Source organism: Saccostrea cucullata, unplaced genomic scaffold, assembly GCF_032062105.1.
Source record: "Saccostrea cucullata isolate Sc308-1 unplaced genomic scaffold, CSIRO_AGI_Scuc_v1 ctg1860, whole genome shotgun sequence".
Taxonomy (NCBI): domain Eukaryota; kingdom Metazoa; phylum Mollusca; class Bivalvia; order Ostreida; family Ostreidae; genus Saccostrea; species Saccostrea cuccullata.
The window spans coordinates 70,499-98,201 of record NW_026929161.1 but is presented as its reverse complement, the minus strand read 5'-3'; the positions used below and the strand labels follow the sequence as shown (position 1 = coordinate 98,201).

Sequence of the window (27,703 nt, the reverse complement as noted above, 5' to 3'; positions counted from 1 at the left end):
CCAAGATCAAGGGAAAGGGTCAAAATTGTTGCTACCAAGAGGAAGGTGTTTTCACAAGGAATACACCTGTGAAATATGAAAACTCTAGAACTAATGAAAGTTTGATTATACCAATTGAAATATTTTTCAAAATAAGGGGGGTGTTATTGCCCCCTCCTCCTGGAAATGACAACACACTATTTAAAAATAAATATCTCAAAGTGATAAATTGTAACAACTTAGTTGTAAGAATTGTTGATGCATGTTTTGATGACATGTAAAGTTCCACGTGGAATTCTAAAATTAGTAATGTGTTTATTCCGGAAGTTGACTTCAACCCGGATTATGTGGATTGTTGAGGAAGATTGACATGGCGTTTATTTTCTGTAATTAAAGAAAAAATAGTTAAATGCACGACTGGTAGGCTCTCTCGCATAAATACACAGAATCTTGGAAAAAAGGATTGAGTAACAGCGATTTTTCACTATTCCTGAAATACACACAAGTTTGGTTTTAATTTTAGTCACGACCACAAGATAAAATCCGAGAGGGAGTGAACGGTTATCGGATAGTTGGATTCATTTCATTACAAGCTAAAGGTACAGTATATTAGATCTATAGCTGTTATTTCCATTATTGATATTTATCATTGTAATGATATTGTTCATTTTTTTGGAGTGAATTGAGGACTCAGGTTATATAATATGCTCCAACTCGAAGCAGCCGCTATTTAGCCCGAATTTCCTGTGAAATTCACACTATCAAAAATGGCTTTACGGGAAAGAGGAGTTGGGGGGGGGGGGGCTGTGAACTTCATTTTATTTCATGTTTTACCACCAGTGTCCAGTGGAGTCACACCTGACCTCTTGAGGCTCCGTGTTTGTTATCTTATTTTTAATTATAAATACCGAGAACCACACACTGACACAGGGAAATAAAATCCATATTTAAAAAAAAAGAAAAGAAAAAAAAATAGAATAGCAGTCTTTAAACAGGTTGGGTACAATCGCCCAAATGGGATATAATAGTCCGTTTGGGATATAATATCCCAAATGGGCTATACATTTACAGTGCAAAAATTGAAAATTTTTATTTTTTAAATAAATATCTAAAATCCGCATCAAAACACTTAAAAAGGAATAACTTTTGGTTGACAAGTTTTCCTGTATGTCATTTGTTTAGGAGATCGATCCCTCGGAAGTTCCTTAACTTCTTGGGGATCAATTGAACAAACGGTAGGGTTGCAGAAAAACTTGCTTACCAAAAGTTATTCCTTTTTAAGTGTTTTGATGCGGATTTATGATATTTATTGCTGAGATAAAAATTTTCATTTTTTGCACTGTAAATTTATAGCCCATTTGGGATATTATATCCCAAACGGACTATTATATCCGATTTGGGCAATTGGACTCAACCTGTTAAAATATGATGCTAAACATTTTGTGTTTGCACTCGGAAAACCAGAGTACCAATTTGTCAAGTTGGTTAAGTGTTAAGTAAATCCAGGCTTTCAAATTTTTGTTCAGTCTATATCTTTTATGTCTAGTTTGACAAAAGACCTTAATAGTTCTTGTGATCTCAATCCAAAGGGGGGGGGGAGGGGCACTGTACCAAGATTAAAATCAAGCATCAACATTCACTCAAGAGAGAGCAGAAAATTGCTTGAAATCAAACACTTACAAAATATTGGAGGGAAACAAATATACAATTCAATTTTTTAAAAACTCACTTTAAATTAATATTAAAGTTAACTGTTTTAGGCTCAAGTGAGCATTTCCAATAAAAATTTTTGTTGTCAGTCATTGTCATCATTGTGACAAGGAGTATTTTGTTGCAAACTTTTCACATTTTCATCTTTTCCAGAATAACTAGGCCTATTTCAATCAAACTTGATAAAAAGCATTCTTTTGTGAATAAGAAAATGAAGGGCCACATCCTCTTCAAGGAGAGAAAATATAATATATGAACATGATGAAAATTTTCTTCTCAACATATATTACAAGAATCGTGGGGACAGAAAAGATAAAATTTATTTAATTTACTTAATTTAAGGGGGCCGACTATAGTTTTCATTGTGCAATATTTTGCGCATCATTATAGTAAAACGAAGCGTATTTACTGTTTTAATGGAACTTTTCTCGCTTAATTATTAAAATTAAACAAAATTAAGAAATAATAGGTATATAAATGTAATTAAAATTTGATATAACTGATTTTTGAAACCGATTTTGCAATTGATAGGTAGGTTGACGACGTTGCAGTGTGTTTTTGACGTTAGGATAATCTGTACCTCTTAAAGAAAGGGGTAATAAAAATATTATTTAAGAAAAAGTAACAAACATACACTGTTGAAATTTAAAACATAGAAATTTGAGAATATCTCCAATATTTTTATAATGTTTTCATGTGAATCCATTGTGTACGTCATTTTTTGTAGTACTCTATAAAAATAGTAAAATTTGCAATTTTTTTGCATTTTGAGATGCCCCCTCTGGTAACAAGACGGTACTTACATATATTGTATAATATAGTATTACTCATCAAATATCATAGTTTGAACAAAATGTCTATTCAATGTAGTATTTGTATAATTTGCTTTAAAGTGCTAAAATTTGGCATTTTCCTATATAATCCTATAGTAAATGTACCTGTATTTTGAGACGGTCCCTTCAAAAATACCTGGACGGTAGATTTCCCCCAAACTTTTCATGTACACTGAAAATAGTGTAAGTTATATATGGTATAAAAATGAGGAGTTTCGCTATTATAGTTTTCACACAATAAAACTATAGTCGGCCCCCTTAAATTCAAGTTTGTTCAAATTAAACTCAAGTCATAAAATTGCTCTTTGATATTGAGAAACTTTGAATTGTGACATGTCAATTACCTACACCTCAGTCTGGTGTATGGAAATATACACCCGCAGTGTTTTCCCTTTAATTCAAAGTAAAGGGTTAGAAATAAATTGTAACAGGTTAGGGGCTGAGATTTTTAAACAAAATCTCTGTGGACCTTACACATGTTACAACAAATTTTTATTTCAAAGCGGCATTTTTGTCAGTTGAAGTGGTCAATTTGGCCGGTAGCTGGTTCTTAGGGAAAACACTGCACCCGACTTGCTTACCAGTCAAAACTCGTGTTACAAGCAAGACAGGAAATAAGAACCTCAATACTGCATCTATTATTTATCTACTCAAATGGATCACATAACAGATAGCCTCTGTCAGAAGTTAAAATTATCATTTCTTTCCTAAGGAAGATATGAAATAGCACTCAGCCTCTGGAATGACTTCACTGATTGTAAAGATTGATACAGGGCAGTTGTAGAGAGCTTTTGGTATTGATTATACAGTAGCATCAGCCCTAGAATATTCTGTTCTTCAACTGATTGGGTTGATTTTGGGTTTATTTATACACTTGTAACATCAATCAATCCATGTGACACAATAACCTCTGTGAATTGTTTTTGAGAATGAAGCACAATTAAGGCCACCCTTAAAAATTGTTTGTTTGGAATTGCCGCCAGGAGGGTTTCAGACACAGGAGGGAGGGAGGGAATTTTTTTTTTTCAGAATTGAAGATACCAGGTAAATTTTTTTTATAAAAATCTCAGTAAACACATTTTCTGACTTTTTAAAAAAGTATTTACCATCAACAAAGAAATTTAATTTTGCATAGATCTGACACTACATTTCAGTGTTTTGTATTGTGCATGTGATAACGGGCAATAAAAAAAAATCTTCCTACTTTTGGTCAATAAAATTTTTTCAGGAGGGGGCATTTCAATGAGGTGGGAGGCAATTCCAAACAAAGAATAATTTTATTTTGGCCTAAGAGAGATAATAATGGGTAACAAACCACAGAGGAATACACTGTTATATCACATATATGGTAAACATCTGAAAATAGAAACTCTTGGTTATATTGGATTTAATCTGAAGGTTAGTGGGGAAAAATGTTTGATGACTTGATGTTATAATTTCCTGGATCGTGTAACCAAATTACCAAAAATAGATCAATTCCCTTGTTGTGTTAGAATTATGTGTATTAAATAAAATGTCAGAAATAAGTAATGTTATAGGATTTATATTGTATCTCTATCAGTCTCAGTGCTTTAAAAAATATTCTTGTTGTTGACATTTAGTCTTTATACGCTGTTCAAATAGTAAAATGTTTGTTTCTTGGTCAAGTAATCAATGTTACATTCTGTAAGTGTGTACACTGTACAGGACAAATGCCTATAAGGCAGGTGAAATGAAAATCGATCAATAGATTAGTTTTTTTTCTCTCTAGTATCTAGAGAGAGGGATACAGCTTGTAAATGTAATTGAAATTTTACACAGCTGATATTGGTATACATATGATGCATGGTTCAGTAATATGAATTAAATTTATTGCATTCTGAGAGTGTTTTTTAAAATGTGATTTTATCTATTGGTATTGAAGTTTCATTGTGGATATTGTCTGAAAATTTCAAATCTGTTGACATATAACAGAAAAACTCGCAGGAGTGTCTTTTGTTTTAATTGTTTACTTTGACATTATTACATATTAAGCAGATACCGGTATATTTGTCCTCATTACATCACATTCTGTATTAGTATTGATTGTTGACTTGTTTTTTTAAGTATACTTTAGGGAATTTACTGACAGTTCTAGTACATTGATATTTATGGGTATGGGATATCAGTTGGAGACCATTTTATACTTTGGGATGTCATCAATCCTATGCTGTGGGATGTCATCTTTCACTGGGGAATGCCCGATCCCTCATTAACAAAAGGAAAAATCAATAAAATGACCAGATTTTATGAAATATAAGACACCTCTAGTTGATTGACTTTGAAACTTGTTGTTTTCTTTCCCCCAATTGCGTAGACTGAAATGCCTAGAAAAATACATCTTGCTGTCCAACTGTGACAAAAAGTAATAAGTTTTGCACAATTCCAGGGAATTCTGATGCAGTATGCTTGATACATTGTGGCATGAAATCAATACATAGCGACAGCTTTTTGATTCAGTCTTTGAGTCAATTCTTCACTGTAATCAATGGAAACTTCAATCAGCTTTGCAAATTCAAATTGGAAGCTTGACTATGTAATTGTTTTGAACATTTAAGCTCTAATTTATTTTGTAACTGCAGATGACAATGAAAGCGGGGAAATGTCCAACGGACGAATTGTCCACTACAAATTATGCTATCACCTCTCCTCTTGACATAGATGACGAACAATGCAGGTATGTATATATATTTTATATTTTATGTATTATTAGCATTGATGATTTTTTAACTATGTTTTGCTTATATAAAGGAGTGATTATTTTTAAATCTTTGAGGAAATAAAATAAAAAAGCAGAGTTACATTGAATATTTGTTCAGTTTATGAACAGATGAATATATTCTTTGATCATGTTAACAATTAGGTATAGGATATGCATTTGTTTCTAATCCCCTTGACCACATATTTAAGCCTAGCCATTTTGAAATTGAGGCAACATAATTAAGGAGGGTTGTTATAGTAGGTCAAAGTCATTTTATGAGAACATCATATGTTAAGGCTCTCAGTTTTGATATTGCACATTTTTTAAAGGACAAACTCACTATTCTTGAATTGTATATTTTTGTGGATGTAAAATTTTGATAACTTTTATTATTTTCAATTCAGGCATGTAGAAATTTACACCTCTCCACATATGAAGTTTGTATTCTCCGTGAAGAACAGTCCACGCATGCAACAAGGTTATGTGGGGTTTAACTTGATGCAAGTAAGTTTCTGAAATATTCTATATGTTGTTAATATTTTTTCTTCATTTTCTCCATTCAAGAATTATATACATGTATAATCAAATCATTATATAATGACAAAAATTTTGAAGAAGCTATATTTTATAAATCACAAAGTTATTCGAAATCAAAATTTTGACTTAAGTCTGTTCTCAGTTTATGGTCTTGAGGCCAGGCATGGGATGGCATGCATTTTTATTCACAGTAAGTTTTTTCCTTTTTTCAGAGAAGATGGGCAAATATTTCATTGAATCAAGAATTAACAGTAAAAACTTACAAATTCAATCCCAAAACAGACACAATAGGGACCATCGTAGTAGAGGTGGACTTCCTACAGAAGAAAAAGTAAGAGAATTTGAACAGTATATGTACATGTAGCAATATTGGACAATTTAAATAATTTCTTCATTTCATGTCTTTGATTTGATTTTTCTTTTAAAAGATATCATAGGTTAATAATGAGTATATTTACTACATATGGGGGTAAAATTGATTTTTTGCTTGTTGTTTTTGCAGTGCTAATTCAGATCCACATGACACAGACAAGATGGCAGCTGAGTTTTTAATGCAGTTCAACAACATGGCGTTTACAGAGGGGCAGAGTTTGGCTTTTCAGTTTGCTGACAAAAAATTACTTGTCCTCACTGTCAAAGAGATAGAAGGTACAACATGCTGAGTTCTTCATCTATATTAATTATTATTTTTTGAATAATGTAAATAGGTAGAATTTTGGAGATGGAAAAAAGGTGATTTCTGACAATACATTTTGATATGAAAGATGACACTTTATTTTCATTGCTTTTTATGAAAAGATGCCCAACAACATTGTATTTGAGTGATGAAAGAAAATTGAATTTGTAAAATACAAACTGTGAGATGTCAAAAATTATTTTGCAGTAATTGACTTCACCAAAATGAAAGATGGAAGCACTGGAACCTCAAAGAGAGTAAGATTTATTTTAAAAAAAAAATTTAATTGGATAATCTGTGTAAAACAATTCTGTTCCTATTTGCAGGGCACTTTATTCATAGTCTGCTGTCATGTTTAAGGCTGAGTAAAATGTGAAAAAAAATTTCAGGTACAATTAGGTTTGTTGACTCCTAACACAACAGTGGTGTTTGAAAAAGCAGATACATCCACAATTAATTTGACAGGAAAATCCAAAAGGTGAATACAAGATATGATGCTCTATTTTTCTCCCCCAATTTTTGGGATATTTCTAGCTAATATCTGATTTATTAAAAATTTTCATCTGTACATGTCCCATGCTTGTACATGTAAAAAGTGAGCAAATATTCTCTTTCACATTAATTTGAAAATAATGCCTGTTTCCACTTGCATATTTTTCAAACAAGTCAGGTAAGAAACCTTACATTAAATCTGATGAATATTTACTGTTTTTCTTCAGTAAGCAGGCCTTTACCTCCATTATCAACCCTGACTGGGATTTCAATAAGATGGGTATTGGTGGTCTGGACAAAGAATTCTCAGCAATATTTAGGAGAGCGTTTGCCTCTCGAGTGTTCCCACCAGAAGTCATAGAACAGTTAGGTGAGGTGTCTTCCTGGTATTACCACTGTCTTTTCCATTGTTGTTTCCAAAACTTGAACCTTATGGAGCACTTTATCAGAAGGGCCATAACTTTGATTCCACAAATTTTGAAGAATGGGATTGTTGACCTCCCATAATATTCAAAATTCTTCTTTAATTGTCATGAAGTACAAATGAGAGCATTATTTAAATTTATGGATTTTTTTAGGGATGAAGCATGTGAAAGGTATTCTACTGTTTGGTCCCCCAGGTACTGGAAAAACTTTGATGGCCAGGTACCAATTAAAAACTTCTTTTCACAATGAAAATATATTTTGAGGAGATTTTACATTTTAGAAAATCAAAAAATTGAAGTATTTAATCCTGAATGACTATGTCCTATTTGCTAATTTTTGACTTATTTTACATATATATGTATACAATATACATTTTATGATATACATGTAAATGTTTATAAAACATGGCTTGCTCATTATTATGATTATTGAATTTTTGTCTTACTCTGTAGTAATCTAATTTTTTTCCATTCCTATGAATCTACAGACAGATAGGAAAGATGTTAAATGCCAGGGAACCTAAGATTATAAACGGACCACAGATTCTAGATAAATATGTTGGAGAGTCAGAGAAAAACATCAGGATGCTTTTTGCAGAAGCCGAAGAAGAGGAACAAAGGGTATGGGATTTGAAAACATAATTTCTGAGTTAACCAAATTTTTACCTATGTTGATATGACTTTTAGAAGAAATTAAATCTGACTTTTCCTTTTGTAGTGTGGTCCTCACAGTGGTCTACACATCATTATATTTGATGAGATTGATGCCATTTGTAAGTCCAGAGGCTCTGTGGTAAGTTGAATTGTACTTTGGATATCCTTCTTAGTTCCTTGCCTTCATAAGAAATATGGTATTTAGCTTTGATATATCTTAATGTTTGATTACTTCATTACTGAATGAATTTTGTTCTATGGTTAGTTTGTGATTACCTCACAGATACCTATAATTATTTAACAATCTGGCTTTCTTGTTAATCTGAAATATGCATCAAAATAACAATTGCTAAAGTTATAATCTTATTTAATAATAGGCTGGAAACACAGGGGTTCATGACACAGTGGTAAATCAGTTGTTGTCAAAGATTGATGGTGTGAATCAGCTAAACAACATCCTTGTTATAGGTAAATCAGCATTAACAACAGAAAATTAGCATTCATTTAGGCAAAGAATCATATCAGATGCAGTATTACAATGACTCAATTATATATTCATATGTTTTTAATATTTCAGGAATGACCAACAGGAAAGATATGATCGATGAAGCTTTAATAAGACCAGGGAGATTAGAAGTTCAGATGGAAATTGGTATGTGATTCCTGTTTATTATAAATGAAAATATTTGAAAACTGCATCATTGTGTTCTTATTACAAAAAAAAAAACAGTGAAGTTCAAACAATTTGTATTTTGATTTAATGGCCAAAAAAAAAATCTTTTTGCCACACAGGTTTACCAGATGAACAAGGCAGGCTACAGATTTTAAACATCCACACCTCTACAATGAGAGAAAATGGCAAGCTGTCCCCAGATGTAAATATTGAGGAGCTGGCAGCCTTGACTAAGAACTTTAGCGGGGCAGAGATTGAAGGCCTGGTAAAGGCAGCACAGTCCACCGCCATGAACCGCCTGATCAAGGCCACCAGTAAGGTGGAGGTAGATCCAGATGCCGTGGAGAAACTACTGATCACCAGGAAGGACTTCATGCATGCTCTGGAACACGACTGCAGTCCAGTAAGTGAAAGATTTATACTGTAAAAGCACAAATATTCATGGGGGGTTAAATTTGGTTTATTTCACTGTCAACAATCATCAACGAAATTAGATCCCACACAGACTTTTATTTGACTATGTATTGAATAGGTTTACTTTCAAAACGATGAAATTAAATGCCCAGGAAACTACTTTTGCTGACAAAACAACAGAATTTTATCCCTATGCAAAGTGCTTCTATAGTAATTGGAAGAAAAATTAAATCTGAGAATTACCGATCATCATTGGAAGAAAAATTAAATCTGAGAAATACTGATAAATTTTCGAAGATACATGTATTTATATACTGGAAAATAATTTTTGTATTGGATATTAGCAAAATGGAGAAGTGATAACTGATTATGTGACATAAAGAAATTTTGGAATAGGTCAAACTGAATATGAGATTTCATCCAAAATGTGTATTTAATATTTCTTGTATTATAGGCATTTGGAAGCAGTAAGAAAGAGTTTGAGAAATATATATCCAATGGAATCATAACCTGGGGAGATCCTGTCCACAGAGTATTAGAGGATGGAGATCTACTGATATCACAGGCCAAAACTAGTGTTACCACACCTCTAGTCACAGTACTGGTGGAAGGTAGGTACTAAGTACTTAATGGGACATTAACTACTGTAGAATATTTTGAAATTAACAATTGTAGTCTTATAAAGCCAGTTTGCTAAAATTAGTGTTTTCTTATTTAAAATACATGTACTCATATGATATCAAATTATCATTATTATTGAAGTAATGGTTAGAATTATTCTCCACTTGTTGTACTGTTGGTTTTATTCTGACACCCCCCCCCCCCCCCCCTTGAAAAAGAAAATAGACTTACTTCTGGCGTATTGAAATTTGGACTCAGTTTCTTTATGTATGGATAAGATTAAATCTTTTATGACAAGTGTTCTGATAGTTTTATCATTGTGTTTTTCATATAGGTCCACCAAACAGTGGGAAAACCTCCCTGGCTGCACAGATAGCCAAAAATTCAGATTTCCCATTCATCAAAGTGATCAGTGCAGAGAACATGATTGGTTTTACAGAACCTGCTAAGTGTCAGGCAATAAAGAAGGTAAATTTTTTGATATCAGTATTGGGTCTTAATTTTGATAATAGAGTAGTCTTATAAACTTTGCACCCTATGCATAGATATGCTATGCAAATAAAAAGAATATGAATGCTTATTGTCATCGAAGTATATGCAGTACTATTCAGTAAAAAAATCAAAGATTGCAAACATGTATTTAGTATATGTTATTAATGATGTGAAAAATTGAATGTGATCCAGGAAAACATGCAGTGCATGTAAATTTATCTCTTTTATTCACTTATTTATAGATGTTTGATGATGCATACAAATCTCCACTAAGCTGTATCATTGTTGATGACATTGAAAGACTTTTAGGTATGTATTTTTTTTTCATTTCAAAATTTTTTTGACAAATGAATGAGAAATTTTCCTCTATTCACTGTTAACTGGTAAGATTATTATACCCCCCGCAAATGAAGTTTGGGGGGGTATATAGGAATCACCTTGTCCGTCTGTCCGTCTGTCTGTGCAAACGTGTTTGGTCCATATCTTTCTTACGGAGGGACATTAGAATCTACTACTCCACCCAAAGATTGCCCATGACCTAAGGGTGTGTCATGACTTTGAACCAAGGTCATTTGGGGAAGTTAAAGGTCACTGGAAGAAAAATTCAGAATTCGCGTCCAGTCCATATCTTTCTTATGGATAAATTTGGTAGGTTCTCATTTCAGATGAAGATTGCCCATGATCTTAGGGTGTGTCTTGACCTTGACCCAAGGTCATTTGGGGAACTTCAAGGTCAATGGAAGAAAAATTTCATAATTCGTGTCCAGACCATATCTTTCTTATGGATAAACTTGATAGGTTCTCATTTCACACGAAGGTTGCCCATAACCTAAGGGTGTGTCATGACCTTGACCAAAAGTCATTTGGGGAACTTCAAGGTCACTGGAAGAAAAATTACATAATTTGTATTCGGTCCATATCTTTCTTATGAATAAATTTGGTAGGTTCTCATTTCAGATGAAGATTACCCATGACCTTAGGGTGTGTCATGACCTTGACCAAGGTCATTTGAGGAAGTTCAAGGTCAATGGAAGAAATATTTCATAATTCGTGTCCGGTCCATATCTTTCTTATGGATAAACTTGGTAGGTTCTCATTTCACACAAAGATTGCCCATGACCTAAGGGTGTGTTGTAACCTTGACCCAAGGTCATTTTGGGAAGTTCAAGGTCACTGGAAGAAAAATTTCATAATTTTTGTCCAGTCCATATCTTTCTTATTGATAAACTTGGTAGGTTCTCATTTCACACAAAGATTGCCCATGACCCAAGGGTTTGTCATGACCTTGACCCAAGGTCAATTGAGGAAGTTCATGGTCACTGAAAGAAAAATTTTATAATTCCTGTGTGATACATATCCTTCTTATTGAAAAACTTACTTCTGAAAAACCCAGCGGGGGGTATTTTGTTCCGTTTGGACAGTTCTAGTTATTTATGTACATGTATGTTTTACACTGCTTATTATATGTTTATACAATATTTTTCTAACCCCAATTTGATGTGGGTTTTTTGAAGCTAATTCAAGTACTTCGGCGAGAGAAAAGTTTGGTAGGTTTATATATCGGAAAATGAGACTTAAACACAAAATCTCCATGGTCTTCCTTTGGTGCTTTATTTTTGACTTGTTATTGTTTCTTTTTATTAATGTTGTCAACCAATATTCGAGAACTCGACTATCGTTTGATCATACCGACTATCGACTAAAATTTCTTAAGTCAGTCATCCGTTAAATTTTTTTTTCAAAATCTACAGTTTTGGTATAGTTTAAAAAAAAAAGAAACAATGTTATCAAGATTATGTGAAATAGAACTTTTATTTTGCAATGTACCATCAAACATTATGTATCATATGCCGAATCAGTCAAACATATACACAATCTTCAACTGAAATTTTTCTATAGTTAGTTCTCCACAAAAATGTCAAAAAAGCAAAGTGGTAAAGAAAATCAAACATGATTATGAAAAATTGTTTACCTCTTACTGTTTTAAATAGAGAGGGCAATTGTTTACTGGTACTTTTGTGAATTCAAACTAAGGTCCGACGTGATACACCTATTTAGAAAGAATATTAATTAAACAGCTACATGTAATACAAAATTATAAATACATGTTTGCACTAAATTTCATAATTAAAATTCATCCCAAGCTCTAGCTCTCACTTTGTTTTTATGATAGACACGCCTTAATTGTTAAACAGTCAAAGATCATTGATAGACACGTAGAAATGGCTTCAGGTATGGGGTAAATGTACTACTGCGATGTAAAAAAAAGACAAATGCGAGTGTTTGATATCCTGCATTTAGATAAAATGTGCAGCGTAATATATTAATTTTGAAATTAAATACATTGGCTACATATTGATATACAGATTTATTGTACTACGTAAATGTTTACAGTTCAGAAATCTGTTGTATAATAGTGACAGAGTAGGTTAAATACTGTAAACTTGTCTGTAAAAAGACAAACAGTGAAATAGACATGAGAAATTAATTATACCCCACGCAACTTAAGTTGCATGAGGTATAATGTTTTTGACCTGTCGGTCAGAGTGTCAGTCAGTCAGTCCTTTTTTTTGTCAGCGCAACTCCTCATAAACCGATGAACAGAATTTCGTCAAACTTTGCAGGTATTTAGGACACAATGTGTAGATATGCATATTACCAGGAAATTCTGATTCCTTTATTTTTTCCGGGAATTTCCTCACTTTTTAACTTAGGCATTTGGCCATACCTTGAATATAGAGATGAACAGTTTGTAAGCGCAACTCCTCATAAACCGCTGCACAGAATTTCATCAAACTTTGGAGATATTTAGGACACAATGTGTAGATGTGCATATTACCAGGAAACTCCGATTCCTTTATTAAGTCGAGATGAGCTTATGCTATACCCCTGGCATTGGTGTCTGCGTTAGCGTCGGAGTCCCAGGTTAAAGTTTTAGGAGCAAGTCCATTCCTAAGTAACTATGAGCCTTACCTGAACCAAACTTGCATGGATGATGCATCTAGGGATGGACACTAACATACTTGCTTCAGATGCTGGATCTGACTTACATTTTCCAGATGAGTGACCAGGTTAAGGTTTTTGGAGCAGGTCCATTCCCAAGATGAGTGACCAGGTTAGAGTTTTTGGAGCAGGTCCATTCCCAAGTAACTATATGCCCTACCAGGATCAAACTTGCATGGATGATGCTTCTAGGGATGGACACTACCAGACTTGCTTCTGATGCTGGATCTGACCTTCATTTTCCAGATGAGTGACCAAGTTAAAGTTTTTGGAGCAGGTCCATTCCCAAGGAACTATAAGCCATACCCAGACCAAACTTGCATGGATGATGCATCTAGTGATGGACACTACAAGACTTGCTTCTGATGCTGGATCTGACCTACATTTTCATTCCCTAATAACTATAAGACCTACCTGAACTAAACTTGCATGGATGATGCATCTAGGGATGGACACTACCAGACTTGCTTTGGATGCTAGATCTGACCTACATTTTCATTCCCAAGTAACTACAAGTTTGGCTTTCCAGAAAGCCTGAAATGTCATCTCTTTGGGCAGTTTGGCTTCGTAAATGTCATAGAATAGACAGTGGAATGTAATTTTTTTCTCAACTATATTACAGATTTTTTTTTCTAAATTATTCCTCTAGGGAAGGGGAGTGGCATTTTATCTGAACAATATTAGATAAAGAAAAAAAGAGTAAAAATCCTATGTTGTGGATAGGAAGGAAATATTTCAACAAATTTATTTTTGGCTGTATATTATTGCGCACAAAAAAATGCGCTGTTTCTCTGTTTATTTCTCCATGCTCTTCAAAATGTCATCTCAAAATATTACTAACGTACCGTGTCATCCTTACATATTCTTTCGCTGTTTCAACAACAAAACATTCCTTATTATTATTGTTAATAGCCCTCCTGGCGCTGAAAGTGAGATGATCGGAAAAAAAATTGTTTGCAAGATAAAAAAAATCGTTTTTTTTTTAAATTTTGTTTGCAAGATAATTCGGTCTAACGAGGTTTGTGCAGATGTCAACTAAGAGAGCACTCGATAGAAAGCCAAGATATTTCTTTAAGATCACCGTTTTTGCAATTGAGGCAAGAGTTTGAAGGAATTTATCCAGAACCAAGCGCAAATTTTTGTGCACAATAAATATAGTTTTTTTAATGGGTGGCACTGTAGCTCTCTAGTCTGTCAATATATTTTTTTGGAGAGCTACAGCTCTGCAGCTGAGAAAATGATTGCAAGTTCTTTAATTATAAACATGAAATTAAACTCCTCTAAAATAGATTAGACATGCAAAAAAAAAAAAATACTATTGCTTCTTTGTGTTCTTTAATCTTCCAATGTCTGTAGTTTCTTATGGACATTAATGTATCCGCTTATATATACAGTGTAACGTGCTTTAATTTCTGAAGGTTCAGGCTTTACTCTTAATATATTCGATCGCTTAATCAGACTTAAATGTATTATTTTTAAGAAATTTCAGTAAGTTTATAGAATGACTAAAGAACCAAAAACTTGAAGTTTTCGCCATCAATCCATATCAGTAGATGCGATTACTTACATGATTGTTTTAAATTTGATGTTGTTTTTCTGTGAATTCTTGGATCCACGTGTCGGCCGCAGAGGATCAAATTCCATCGAGTTCATACCATCATTTACGTTTACTTTACTCATGTTAATAACATGAGAACATATGTGTTGTGCATGCAACATGTATATTTGAAGAACCCCCACCACCCAGGCGCTTTTGTGTGTCTGACTCTTTATGATGCACAGATTGTTTTTTTTTTCTCAATAATGAGGCAGATCACTCATTGTTTACATCTCGATCTATATTTAGAAAATCGCATCATCATCAAACTGACCAGTCGGTAATCCTCGGGCTCGCACTTTTTTATGGAGCGTAGTGGAGTCAGCCGAGGATTGCCGATGGATAAATGGCAGCTTACACTGTGCCTTCACATCCGGAAATCAAACTTAATGTGTCATCTCTCATGAGAGATGACAATAATACCTACCTGAACTAAACTTGCATGGATGATGCATCTAGGGATGGACACTACAAGACTTGCTTCAGATGCTGGATCTGACCTACATTTTCATTCCCAAGTAACTATTAGACCTACCCGAACCAAATTTGCATGGATGATGCATCTAGGGATGAACACTACGTGACTTGCTTCGGATGCTGAATCTGACCTACATTTTCATTCCCAAGTAACTATAAGACCTACCTGAACTAAACTTGCATGGATGATGCATCTAGGGATGGACACTAACATACTTGCTTTAGATGCTGGATCTGATTTACAGCTGCAAGGTATAAACAAATAACTTTATGAAAATATCAAATGTATATTTTTAAATCCAAAAAAATGTTTTGATACACTCCATCAAATTTTTTTCCCTAATAAGTTATTTTTACATGATAGCCTATATATAACTTTGAATATTTTGCATATTACTAAGAATAAAAACTGTTTCATGATTTTTGTTAAACATTTGGTATCAAATTAAATTATATTTTAATTCTTTTAAAATCTTCTTCTCTGCTCCTGAGTATTAAATAAACTAAGTATATAGTTATAATAAGCAAAAGTGCCTCTTCAAAAATTGTGAATTTTATGGCCCCAGGGTCATGGGTTCTGGTGTTAGGATGGAGCTCTATTGATTATATAGTGAAAATACAGTCAAACCTGTATTAAGAGACCTTCCAGGGGAGAAAAAAAAAAGGTCACATATGACAGGTGGTCTCTTAATACAGGTTGCTTATTTTCTGCAGTGTTCAAATATACAATATGAAAATATCATGTGTATGTTTAATGTATTTTATAACACCTTATGTTTATTTCCACTTTTTAATAGGTACTGCTCAACTATAAAATGCTTTTACAATTGTTAAGAAATAAAAATTTCTTGATCTGCACGAGTCATTTGAATATTGGGAAATATTGTGAACATCTGAAAATATTAATATTTTTTTCATACAATACAAAACAGCTGCAAAGGGTTTTTTTCCCTAATAAGTTATTTTTACATGATAGCCTATATATAACTTTGAATATTTTGCATATTACTAAGAATAAAAACTGTTTCATGATTTTTGTTAAGCATTTGGTATCAAATTAAATTATATTTATGACTGAAGTGTTTATTTAGCCTAATTATTTTTTGTTCATTACTGAACTACTGAGTCTAATTGCCTGAGTGTTTGTGACCAGGAGCTCGTAACATAAAGTTTGCTAAGTTTTTGACTTAAGTAGGGTCATAAGTATGATTTAGGCATAAACTTAGGACCTGACTAAGTACTACTTAAGTATGTCTTAAACCGTAACATAAAACGAACTTAGCTAGGTCTAAGCTAAGTCAAAGTTATGTTAAAAATATTTCATATGAGTCAACCTATGTTTTTGATTTTATATAGATATATTGCTAAAAGTGATTCAGTCAGGGTTTTAATTAATTATAAACTAAAGTTGACGTCATTATCTATCGGTTAAAGATATTTTAGATTAGATTTCATATTAAAATTATAATTATGTCATAAATTATTCGGAATGTTTGAAAACAAATACCACACGGTCACAAAGTGGCGATTTGTGGTTCATTGTAAATGTTAACGACAATTGTTTTAACACTTGAGGCGTTTTCAGTTTACCTTTTGTAACTCTTTTGTTTTGACAAATGTTCACTTACCCTGTTATTATCACAGACAAGAAAAGATAATTGACCGTTTGTCCACTTGAAATTGAAACCCTAAAAAATTCAATACATTCTGAATCCCCGCTATGTATCAGGCCATGCGTGTCAGAAGCAAAAACTGCAGAAGGTTTATGATATACTTATGTGCTAGTTAATCAAGGATACAAAAAATCGGGATATTTTTTTCGTATTTCTCCACTTATCAGCATCTCTCTCTCTCTCGAACTGTAGTGATGATCTAGCCCTGTCTAAATCTGCACTTGTCGCGTTCTACATTTATTCTTCTTTACAGATACTTTTTATAATAGATAATTGTACTCTTACTGTCATCATCCTCTTTCTTTTCTGTTTTTAACAAATTACTTCAACTCATATTTTCGAAGTGAACATATATACATGGTTTATTACTGTTCAATTTCTTTCGATAACCAAGGTCCCACTAATTAATATCCCAAAAGTTAAATTTTTGTATTTACATGTATTTGTGTTGGGAGTGATATTGGAATCAGTGATCCGCCCCCCCCCCCCCCCCCCCCCCAAAAAATAAAGTTCTTACAAAGAAAGTCAACATTAAATAATTCTAAATATACGTACAAGAAAGTTTAGATATACTTAAGTCACCTCTACCGGCCGCCTAAGTTTTTTCTTAAGATTGCCTTATCTTAGCACGCTTCTAGTTACGGTCTTAAGTTTTAGACTATACTTAAGTCCTACTTAAGCACGGACTTAGACTTAAGTAGCCTTTATGTTACGACCCCCAGGTATTTAAATCACTTCAATTATCACATGGTGTGGGTGATAGCTAGCGTGTGTTTACATACCCATTGGTGACACAATGCACTTAAATAAACATCTATGATTGAGTTGGCTCGTGTAGCGAGCTACTCCCTGTTGACATAGCCATTTCAGAGCTGTAAAATTTATCACGCATTCATCAAGGTGATCCATACGCCAAATATTATAGTTCTTGCAAAAAATGCTTTGGTTTGAGACTTTGAGTGATTGTATAAACTTATGAGGTAAAAACTGTATAAAATGTCATACTGTAACATTATTTATGCCTTCATGCTTTTAAAGAAATTTTTTATCAAATATCTGTACGATGTACAATTACTGCGTATGAATATATGTTCAAGCATGTTAGGCAGATCTAATCTTCCCATCTGAAGTTTATTTATAATAAACCTAGAATACTCCCTAACACAAAAACCTGCTGCTCTCATTAGCTGCAGCTAGTTGTTGTTGAAAATCTATTTTTAGAATCCAGATTTGCTGTGGGAAACTTTAACCTAATTATTCCATAACACTGACCACTTCAGCTAATGTGCTTTAATTCATTATAGAATCCAGGCAAAAAAATACAGAAGCCCATTAGTTCCAACCTGTATATTTAAAGAAAAAGCAATATACACTTTATTAGGTCACCTGAGTAACTCAGGTGATCTATTGCAATCCGTTTTCGTCCGTCGTCGTCCGTCGTGTGTTAACATTTGAACATTTTCAGCTTCTTCTCTGAAACCACTGAACCAATTTCAACCAAATCTGGTATACAGCATCTATGGGTGGAGGGGAACAAAAATTGTGAATTTCATGGTCCCCGCCCCCCTGGGGCCTGAGGGGTGGGGCCAAAACCACTAAAATTAATGAAATCTTTAAAAATCTTCTTCTTTACTCCTGGACATCAAGCAGGTAAACTATTGGCATGAATGTAATGAGCATTGAGTTTTCTACCAAAATTGTGAAATTCATGGCCCCAGGGTCAGGGGTTCAGTGCTAGGGCGGGGCTCTATATAGATTATATAGTGAAAATGCATTATTTCTAAAATCTTCTTCTCTGCTCCTGGGTATTAAATACACTAACTAAGCACATAGTTATGATGAGCAAGAGTACCTCTTCCAGATTTGTGAATTTTATGGCCCCAGGGTCAGGGGTTCTGGTGTTAGGGCAGGGCTCTATAGATAATATAGTGAAAATGCATTATTTCTTTGAAAATCTTCTTCTCTGCTCCTGGGTATTAAATACACTAACTAAGCACATAGTTATGATGAGCAAGAGTGCCTCTTCCAGATTTGTGAATTTTATGGCCCCCAGGGTCAGGGGTTCTGGTGTTAGGGCGGGGCTCTATAGATTATATAGTGAAAATGCATTATTTCTTTGAAAATCTTCTTCTCTGCTCCTGGGTATTAGATTAACTAACTAAGCACATTGTTATGATGAGCAAGAGTGCCTCTTCCAAAATTGTGTATTTTATGGCCCCCAGGGTCAGGGGTTCTGGTGTTAGGGCCGGGCTCTATTAATTGATTATATAGTAAAAATACATTAATTCTTTGAAAATATTTTCCTTTGCCTCTGGGTTTTATGCCAATGATCCAAGTATATATATATTTATGATGAAGAAAGGTGCATCTAGCAAAGTGGTTTTTAATGCCCCCAGGGTCAAAGGGGGGGGGGGGGGTTACATAGCCTGAAAATAAATTAATGCTTTGAAATCTGCTCTTTGGTATTAATCAACCATTTTATGATAAAATTTGCAAAATTTTGAAATATATGGCCCTGGGTCAGTGGTTCCTTTGGGGTGAGGTTCACAACTGGTTATAAAGTGGAAGTGCATTTTCTCTTTGTTACTCTGATCTACCTCTGGGTATTAAGTAAATAGAGTAAGCATGCTAAGTTAATAATTATGATAAGCAATGGTGCCTCTTTCAAAATTGTAAATTGTGAATTTCATGGCCTGCGGTTTAAACACGAACCAAATTTAATTGTTTGAAAGTTGTTACACAATACTCAGGTGACCTATAAGGCCCGTGGGACTCTTGTTTATGAACCGAACGTGGATCAGACATATAATATTCAATCTCTTAAGATGCAAAATAAACTGAGTATATCAAGGTATGGTGCCCAGATGTATGAAAAAGCTTAATTGACTCGAGGGAGTCAACTCGCAGGCCCTTCAGGCCTTTGATTTAGTTATTGTTAAGTTAAGGTAAACAGGCAGGTTTTAGAGCTGAATATCCATTTGGCCCTTATGGCATGAAATGATATCGGGATCGACCTCAAACGTCTAATGTCAAAATGGTGCAGGATCACTAGACAGAAAAACGTGATGTTCATGTTTTAGATTTTAATGTTTATTAAATAAATATCAAAGCGTAAGTAAAAATATTCATTTTTAAATGTTGTTTTATTCGTAAAACTCGCATTATATAATTACGAGGGTTGATCCAAAAGTAATGTCACAACTTCGATAAAATTGCTATTAGTTGACGTAAATTAAGGAAACTATACATGATCGAAGCTACATATTACAAAACAGTTCTGAAAAATTCAAGTTAAAATGATATATACTTTTCAAAATATCGAACTATTTACAAAGTGCAATTATGGTAGTCGCTGCACCTAAATAACGTCATATGATAGATACGCGGCGTCATACACTTAAACGCTTCCCCTTCGTTTCATTAAAAATATTTAAGATTCACGAAAACATTCACATATATTTCTCTTTTTAAAAGAATTATTGGCACCCATTGTAAACTCAAGTCTTTACATAATTTAGTTATCTGTCAAAATTCTTTGAACAAACCATAAGACAAAGTTTCGCATATCACTCTAACCGTCTCTCTTTTCGGACAACATCAGACACCATTTCAAGAACGTTTCCGCCCGACTTCCCTTTTTCTGTCCTCTGCTGATCATTCAGTGACCCATGATCCGTTAAAAATCGCTGAAATTATCTATGAACAAGTCTCTTTATTACATTCCATCCTCTGTGTGTCTGATTATCATCGTGACTGTTTCTACGGGCAGTTTCCCCAGTTTGAAGAAAAAACGCATTATAGATCGTTTCAGAGTTTTTTCTCCACTTAGACATTTCTTTTGTTCAATCCAGCAGATTAAAACACTAATGTTTTTTATCAGAAAGCAATGACGTCATTTTATTTTCAACTTAATACTAGAAAATGTCGTAAAGTTTTGCCTTTTAAAATATTGGGCGATTGGATGCTTTTTAGCTCACCTGAGCCGAAGGCTCAAGTGAGCTTTTCTGATCACATTGTGTCCATCGTCCGTCCGTCCATCTGTCTGTCTGTGCAATCGTGTCCGGTCCATATCTTTCTTACAGAGGGACATTAGAATCTACTACTCCACACAAAGATTGCCCATGACCTAAGGGTGTGTCATGACCTTGACCTAAGGTCAGTTGGGGAACTTCAAGGTCACTGGAAGAAAAATTTCATAATTCGTGTCTGGTCCATATCTTTCATATAAATAAACTTGGTAGGTTTTCATTTCACATAAAGATTGCCTATGACCCAAGGGTGTGTCATGGCCTTGACTCAAGGTCATTTGGGGAAGTTCAAGGTCACTGGAAGAAAAATTTCATAATACGTGTCCAGTCCATATCTTTCTTATGAATAAACTTGGTAGGTTCTCATTTCACACAAAGATTGCCCATGACCCAAGGGTGTGTCATGACCTTGACCCAAGGTCATTGGGGAAGTTCAAGGTCACTGGAAGAAAAAATTCATGATTCGTGTTTGGTCCATATGTTTCTTATGGATAAACTTGGTAGGTTGTAATTTCACACAAACATTGCCCGTGACTTAAGGGTGTGTCATGACCTTGACCCAAGGTCATTTGGGGAAGTTCAAGGTCACTGGAAGAAAAAATTCATAATTCTTGTCCTGTCAATATCTTTCTTATGGATAAACTTGGTAGGTTGTCAATTCACACAAAGATTGCCCATGACCCAAGGGTGTGTCGTGACCCTGACCCAAGGTCATTTGGGGAAGTACAAGGTCACTGGAAGAAAAATTTCATAATTCATGTTTGATACATATCTTTATTATGGAAAAACTTACTTCTGAAAAATCCAGCGGGGGGTATTTTGTCCCGTTTGGACAGTTCTAGTTTTTTATGCCCCCGTCCCCGGGTCAGGGGTTGGGGGGGTACAAAGTCTGAAAATAAATTAATGCTTTGAAATCTGCTCTTTGGTATTAATCAACCATTTTATGATAAAATTCGCAAGATTTTGAAATATGTGGCCCCAGGATCAGTGGTTCCTTTGGGATGAGGTGCACAACTGGTTATAAAGTGGAAGTGCATTTTCTCTTAATGTTACTCTGATCTACCTCTGGGTATTAAGTAAATAGAGTAAGCATGCTAAGTCTATAATTATGATAAGCATTGGTGCCTCTTTCAAAATTGTGAATTGCAAATTTCACGGCCTCTGGTTTAATTAAAACACAAACCAAATTTAATTGTTTGAAAGTTGCTGCACAATACTCAGGTGACCAATAAGGCCCGTGGGCCTCTTGTTATTATTTCAGACTACGTGCCCATTGGTCCACGATTCTCTAATCTAGTCCTGCAGGCTCTGTTGGTGCTGTTAAAGAAAGCCCCACCAGCGGTAAGTAGACATTATTTCTATAACAGTGCTTTTGTAGCCAAGGGCATCCGAGCCACACATGATGTGGCTAGGATGGGATAGCCTCTGGGAGTAAATATAATGCAATGTATTAATAATGCAATGTATTAAGTGTTGCTTACCTTTTTTCTTTGTACATGAAAAGTTGAACTTCTGTATCTTAAATATCATCACACTTTTGTCAATTAAGAAATAAGATATCATATTTAGAGTTTCATTTGAGATATAACATGAAGTCAGTCACGTGATCAATTTGTTTAATGTTCAAAGATTAAGAAATATGATATCATTTTTTGAGTTTTATTGGGATTTATTATATCTCTACTGATTTTTCACTATATAAGAGTAAATTGATATATTTTGCTGATTCCCTGAAAATCGCTATAAAAAGACTGATACCCTACAGAAAGGTGCATCAGTTTGATGAACTGATACACACCTATTCGGAACACCAAGCGATTTCTTTTAATCATATGAAAAGTACTGATGTGTTCCAAAAAAATAATGAATATTCATAATGCAGCTGTATAAGGAGGCAGGGCCTAATTTTTACGGGAAAATGTAACTTGTTATTGTGACGTCATCCGTGTAAAATAATGTGCACTGAGAGCTATCCACAGATCACATATCTGTGTCACAGTGTAAATTATTGTTTATAAAATAAAGTTTCTTGTAGATACAATTTTTTTGTATCTAATTGATTCAAATGCAAAGACATTTTATTGTACTTATTTATTTTATCTATATTCTATGTAATCAATATTTCCTTTCTTTTCATTTCCTTTGTAATTGCACTGTGTTTAAATTAGAATTGCAGTTACTTGCTTTGAAAATGTCTAATTTTTGTATCGGTATAATAAAACAGTTAAAGTGGCACAGTGACTCACAAAGGGGAAAATTGACAAATGTAGAATTTTTGCATGACCTCTGTAAATTTTGTTCAATTCCTTAAAGTATTAGGTTTCAGAAAATTACAGGTTTCAGAACTTAAAAATTAAATTTTTATGGGGAAAAATAAAAGTAAAAATAATTTTTGTCTGCCCCAGAAAGAAAGTATTGCAAAATACCCTGGTACTTCTTCCTCCCTATTATACGTGTACGCAGAAAAGTGTTGAATAAGTTTCCATAGTTACCATGGTCTCAGGTATCCACGAATGAATATAAGTAGACCAAAAAATTTGATGTAATCTTTTTAAAAAGTTGTTAGAACATATTTCTCACCTTTGCATGCTCCAGTTGAATTTTGTTTACAAGTTTGAGCTAAAAATAAGAGTAGCGTGACCTTGACATAAACGAAACAACGAAACGGTAGATACAACCTTTGTTTTTCTGGCACTTATATTGTGCAGTCAATTCTTGCAGTTTAATTGTCATATCTTCGCTATATACTCATAATTTTCGTAAGTCTTTCTCTGTATGCTGCAGATATCTTAAAATTAAGATATGATTTTGACTCACTGTGCCGCTTTAAAGTATATCATTGAGGGAGTCAGCAAGATTCCAGTTCCCCTCAAGCAAGCCTATTTCCCTCGGCTTCACCTCGGGAAATAAACTTGCTCTTGGGGAACTGGAATCTTGCTGACTCCCTCAATGATATACTCTAAGTGTATAATAACATGAAGTCATTCACATGATCAATTTGTATAACACCCAAAGATTGAATGTATATCTAACTTGGCTACCTGTATCAATGTACTCTTGCAATATTACACATGCATTTTGGCTTTTTAGGGCCATAAACTTTTGGTGATAGGAACTTCAAGTAGGAAAGATGTTCTCCAGGAAATGGACATGGCACAAACATTTGGGACAATTATTCATGCCTCCAACATATCCAGTAGTGAACATCTAATGGCAGTTCTGGAGAATGTGGATGCCTTCAACAGCAATGAACTGGAAATTCTCAAACGAAAAACCAGTGGAAAGAGGTATTCATTGCATGTAATAACTCACAAAAAAACTTATGCATGTGAATATTATTCATTGACATATGCTATTAACATTTTTAAAATGTAGTCAAATACAACGATTGAGAAAGAGATATTTTACATTAGTATTGTAACATGCTGTTGCATTCACCTTCCTATTTCTGATTTTTTTTTAAATTAGTAGATTTAAACATATAAAGCCATTTTATAAGAAGTAAATCCTAATTGTGTTGAATGTGAAATCTTTTCAAATGAAAGATATATTGTCACATTTTAAAATTCTGATTATGTTGAATGTTAGAAGTTAGATGAAATTAAAATGATTTTTTTTTGTTTCATTTGTATAGGTTGTGGATTGGTATCAAGAAATTATTAGTTCTCATAGAAATGGCTCGACAGGTAGGCAGTGTTTGCAAGAATGGAAATCATTTGAACAAAAAACATAATTTACATTATTGGAATTAAGAAATACTGATCTAATTATGATTTTCAAAATCAAATTATCTGTATCTACATTAAGGAAACAAAATTTGACTACTGAAATTTCAACCGACAAGTGTTTGATTTATTTGTTTTTTACATTTCAGATTGATGAGTCACATAGAATACCTAAGTTTCTGTGTGTTTTGGAAGAGGAAGGGGGATTAGAGATGACTGTTTAGGTTGGACTTTATTATTTGTAAATATTGTGATAGATTTATGAAAAAAAATGTTGTTGCTTATGAAGTGCATAATTGTTATCTATTTAAAACTTGAACATACAGTTTACACTGTAGTATTTTAGTAATTTAATATAATTATGTACACTGAAATGACTGTCATATGCACAAATAGAAATGAATGGTCAGAAAATAAATTATTTGTAAATTTTTATCTGTAACAGATACTAAAAAAAAAGTTTTTTTTGAAATGCAGCATAAAGTTTAAATGCATGCTGGTATATGTCCTTGATGGGTAATATATGTTTTTGTGAACATAGCAGATATATGTAACAGAAATCTTAAGTTTTGTTGTGTTCAGGCCAGTATAAATAAATAGTGTGTTTCTTATTCCATCCTGAGAATAAATAGGGTGGGTAGTTAAGGAAAACATTTTATTTTGATATTTAAACATTTTATTGATTAAAATTCAACAGGGAAATCCCTATCAAAATATTTCCAATAATGTGGATAGAATATCCATTTTCTCAAACATGGAAGTGATCCAGATTAGGATTTCTAATAATTAAACAAAATTTCTTAATTCCAAAAAGATATCTGAGAATACAGTTTGCAGTGTCAGCTACCTACCTACCTACCTAGTCCTTGTTGCACCCGGAGGCACATAGGGCAAGGACTAGGGATTTCCATTCCTCTCTATTCTTTGCAATCTTCTCCACAGTGTCAGCTGAATTGGCTCATATATTTTAAGTAAGGACAGTCGGGGGACCAGAAACACACAATTTATTTATCTTGGCCCCATATAGAATATAGCAGATGTTTCTGATTAAAGCAAAGATTTCATTTTTATACTCACCATCGGGAATTGTTCCCGGTTTCTCACAAATCGGACCTTTCATTATTGAAATGTGCAATTGCAAATTTTTTATATGTTCTCTCAGTGTGAAATAGGTCATTTTATCACAAGTCTTCACTTTGCTAAAATAGCGTTAGAGGTTTGCAGACATATAGTTGAAGGCTTTTGTGGCAAAACTTTAATAGAAAAGAAGCTGAATGTGCTTTCTGATATTTTTGTATTGTTTAGGGGGTTTTCCTAAAATAATTAATTGTATCAAACATTCCTCCTAAATATACACCTAGAATATGTTGTTATTAAAATTTTTAAAACTTTTTTATTTGAGATTATGTTAAATAGGAAAATTCAAAGGAAATAAAGATGAAAAGAAAATGTTCGTTGCTTTTTATTTGAAAATGATAAAAAGATTAAGGTTACCTTAGTCACTGTATGACCTATATACTTGTATTGCTCTTCTGTTTGTAAACTTTTCAATATTTTCAGCTTCTCATAAACAGCATAGCCATGCAGTTTCAATTAGTTTTACTGTAAAATATCTATGGATAAAATGGACCATAAACTCTCTGGGTCCATAGAGGTGGGACCAAAACAGGACATGCAATTTTCAAAAATATTCTTTAACCAAAATTAGCCAAAAGTGTTGTCCTAAGCATCAATCCTTCTACCAAAATTGTGAAAATCATTGTCCCAAGTTTAGGGGTTCTGGCTGTAGGGACTTGGATACATTTGTAGTGAAAAATGCATAAATTCAAGTATCTTTTCTGCTTGTAGACGACTCAGTGTTAACTTTGTTAGAACTCATCTCTAAAGTTTTCAAATTATTCATTTCATTAAATAAAACTAATCGGTCATATTATATGTGTTGTCAGAAGTATACAAGTTAAATACTGTGTATATAATACACACAAAAATATGTAGGTTTTTACTAGATGATAAATATGTGTTAAATGCAATATGAAATAAATTAAAAAAGGGAAATAATTGTTAATTTTTCCTCTAGATGTATCTTGAGCAAACTATTCAATGATGCAAAATATTTACTTCAGAAAAGTGGTCACACACAAGAACAATGCCGTTACATTTCGGAATCTATTTTTAGTAACAACGCTTGACCAGAAAATCTCACGATGACATTTTTCTTAAATGATATTCAATGATCTTTAATTTGATATAAAACACAAGTGGTAACTACTAAATTTAACATTTTACTTGTGGATGGTAATACAAGTATATCTGATTTTATCTGAAACCTGATATTATCAAGAAACTTGTTATTCGCCTGTAGATACCCTTCTTGGTATTTTGTCTAGAAAGGAAATTAAAAGAAACGTATGATTTTACATAACCTTTGAAGTTTACTTTTTTTTTTAACTGTCTAAGAATTTTTCAGTTTGACCAATCATGTCACGAATCACACAATGGTTGTAACCAGTTGGCAGGGGATGCTTAATTACTCCTCCACCTGATACCATCTTTGATGATTTCATTTAGAGGCCCGAGTATTCTCTGATCCTAATTTGTTTGTATTGTTTCAATGGTCTTTTGAGCTTTATATCTGTTCGTCAACTTCATGTCTCATTTTCCACATAATTTTGTTTTAAAAGATTATTGTTAGGCTATGCTTACGTCTCTGTGCATGCTTTAAAAGTCCCATCACATTTACATTGTGATACAGTGTATTACTTGAAAGATTTTCAACACTATCGATATTGTCATTACTTCCATAGGGAAAGGCCGACCCTAGTTTTCTAATCCAATTTCTTCTCGTTGTCTACGGAAATGTGTACTTAAAGATGGAATGTTAAATTATCAGTTTGTGATGGTAAATCTTTTCTAGAACCATATAATTCTCATTGACAAATTTAAATGCTTGTGTAAAAGTTGCTGACCCCCACTGT

At 33.5% G+C, this 27,703-nt stretch overlaps 1 protein-coding gene across 2 annotated transcripts; it reads left to right on the top strand.

Moving 5' to 3' along the window:
• Positions 1-317: 317 nt before the first annotated feature.
• On the top strand, positions 318-26,177 carry LOC134279947 (vesicle-fusing ATPase 1-like). 2 transcript variants are annotated; one of them, XM_062762355.1, is made up of 22 exons: positions 381-399; positions 503-578; positions 5,123-5,217; positions 5,646-5,745; positions 5,991-6,109; positions 6,281-6,426; positions 6,662-6,711; positions 6,844-6,932; positions 7,174-7,316; positions 7,525-7,591; positions 7,860-7,992; positions 8,090-8,164; positions 8,403-8,493; positions 8,603-8,677; positions 8,818-9,101; positions 9,567-9,723; positions 10,068-10,201; positions 10,468-10,534; positions 22,265-22,344; positions 24,094-24,290; positions 24,638-24,689; positions 24,878-26,177. In XM_062762355.1, exons 3-22 carry the CDS (start codon positions 5,123-5,125, stop codon positions 24,950-24,952), a joined length of 2,229 nt encoding a protein of 742 aa, XP_062618339.1. In that variant the 5' UTR covers positions 381-399; positions 503-578; the 3' UTR covers positions 24,953-26,177. The 2 variants fall into 2 exon arrangements, with proteins under 2 accessions (XP_062618338.1, XP_062618339.1); XM_062762354.1 differs by having other exon boundaries at positions 318-578.
• Positions 26,178-27,703: the final 1,526 nt, after the last annotated feature.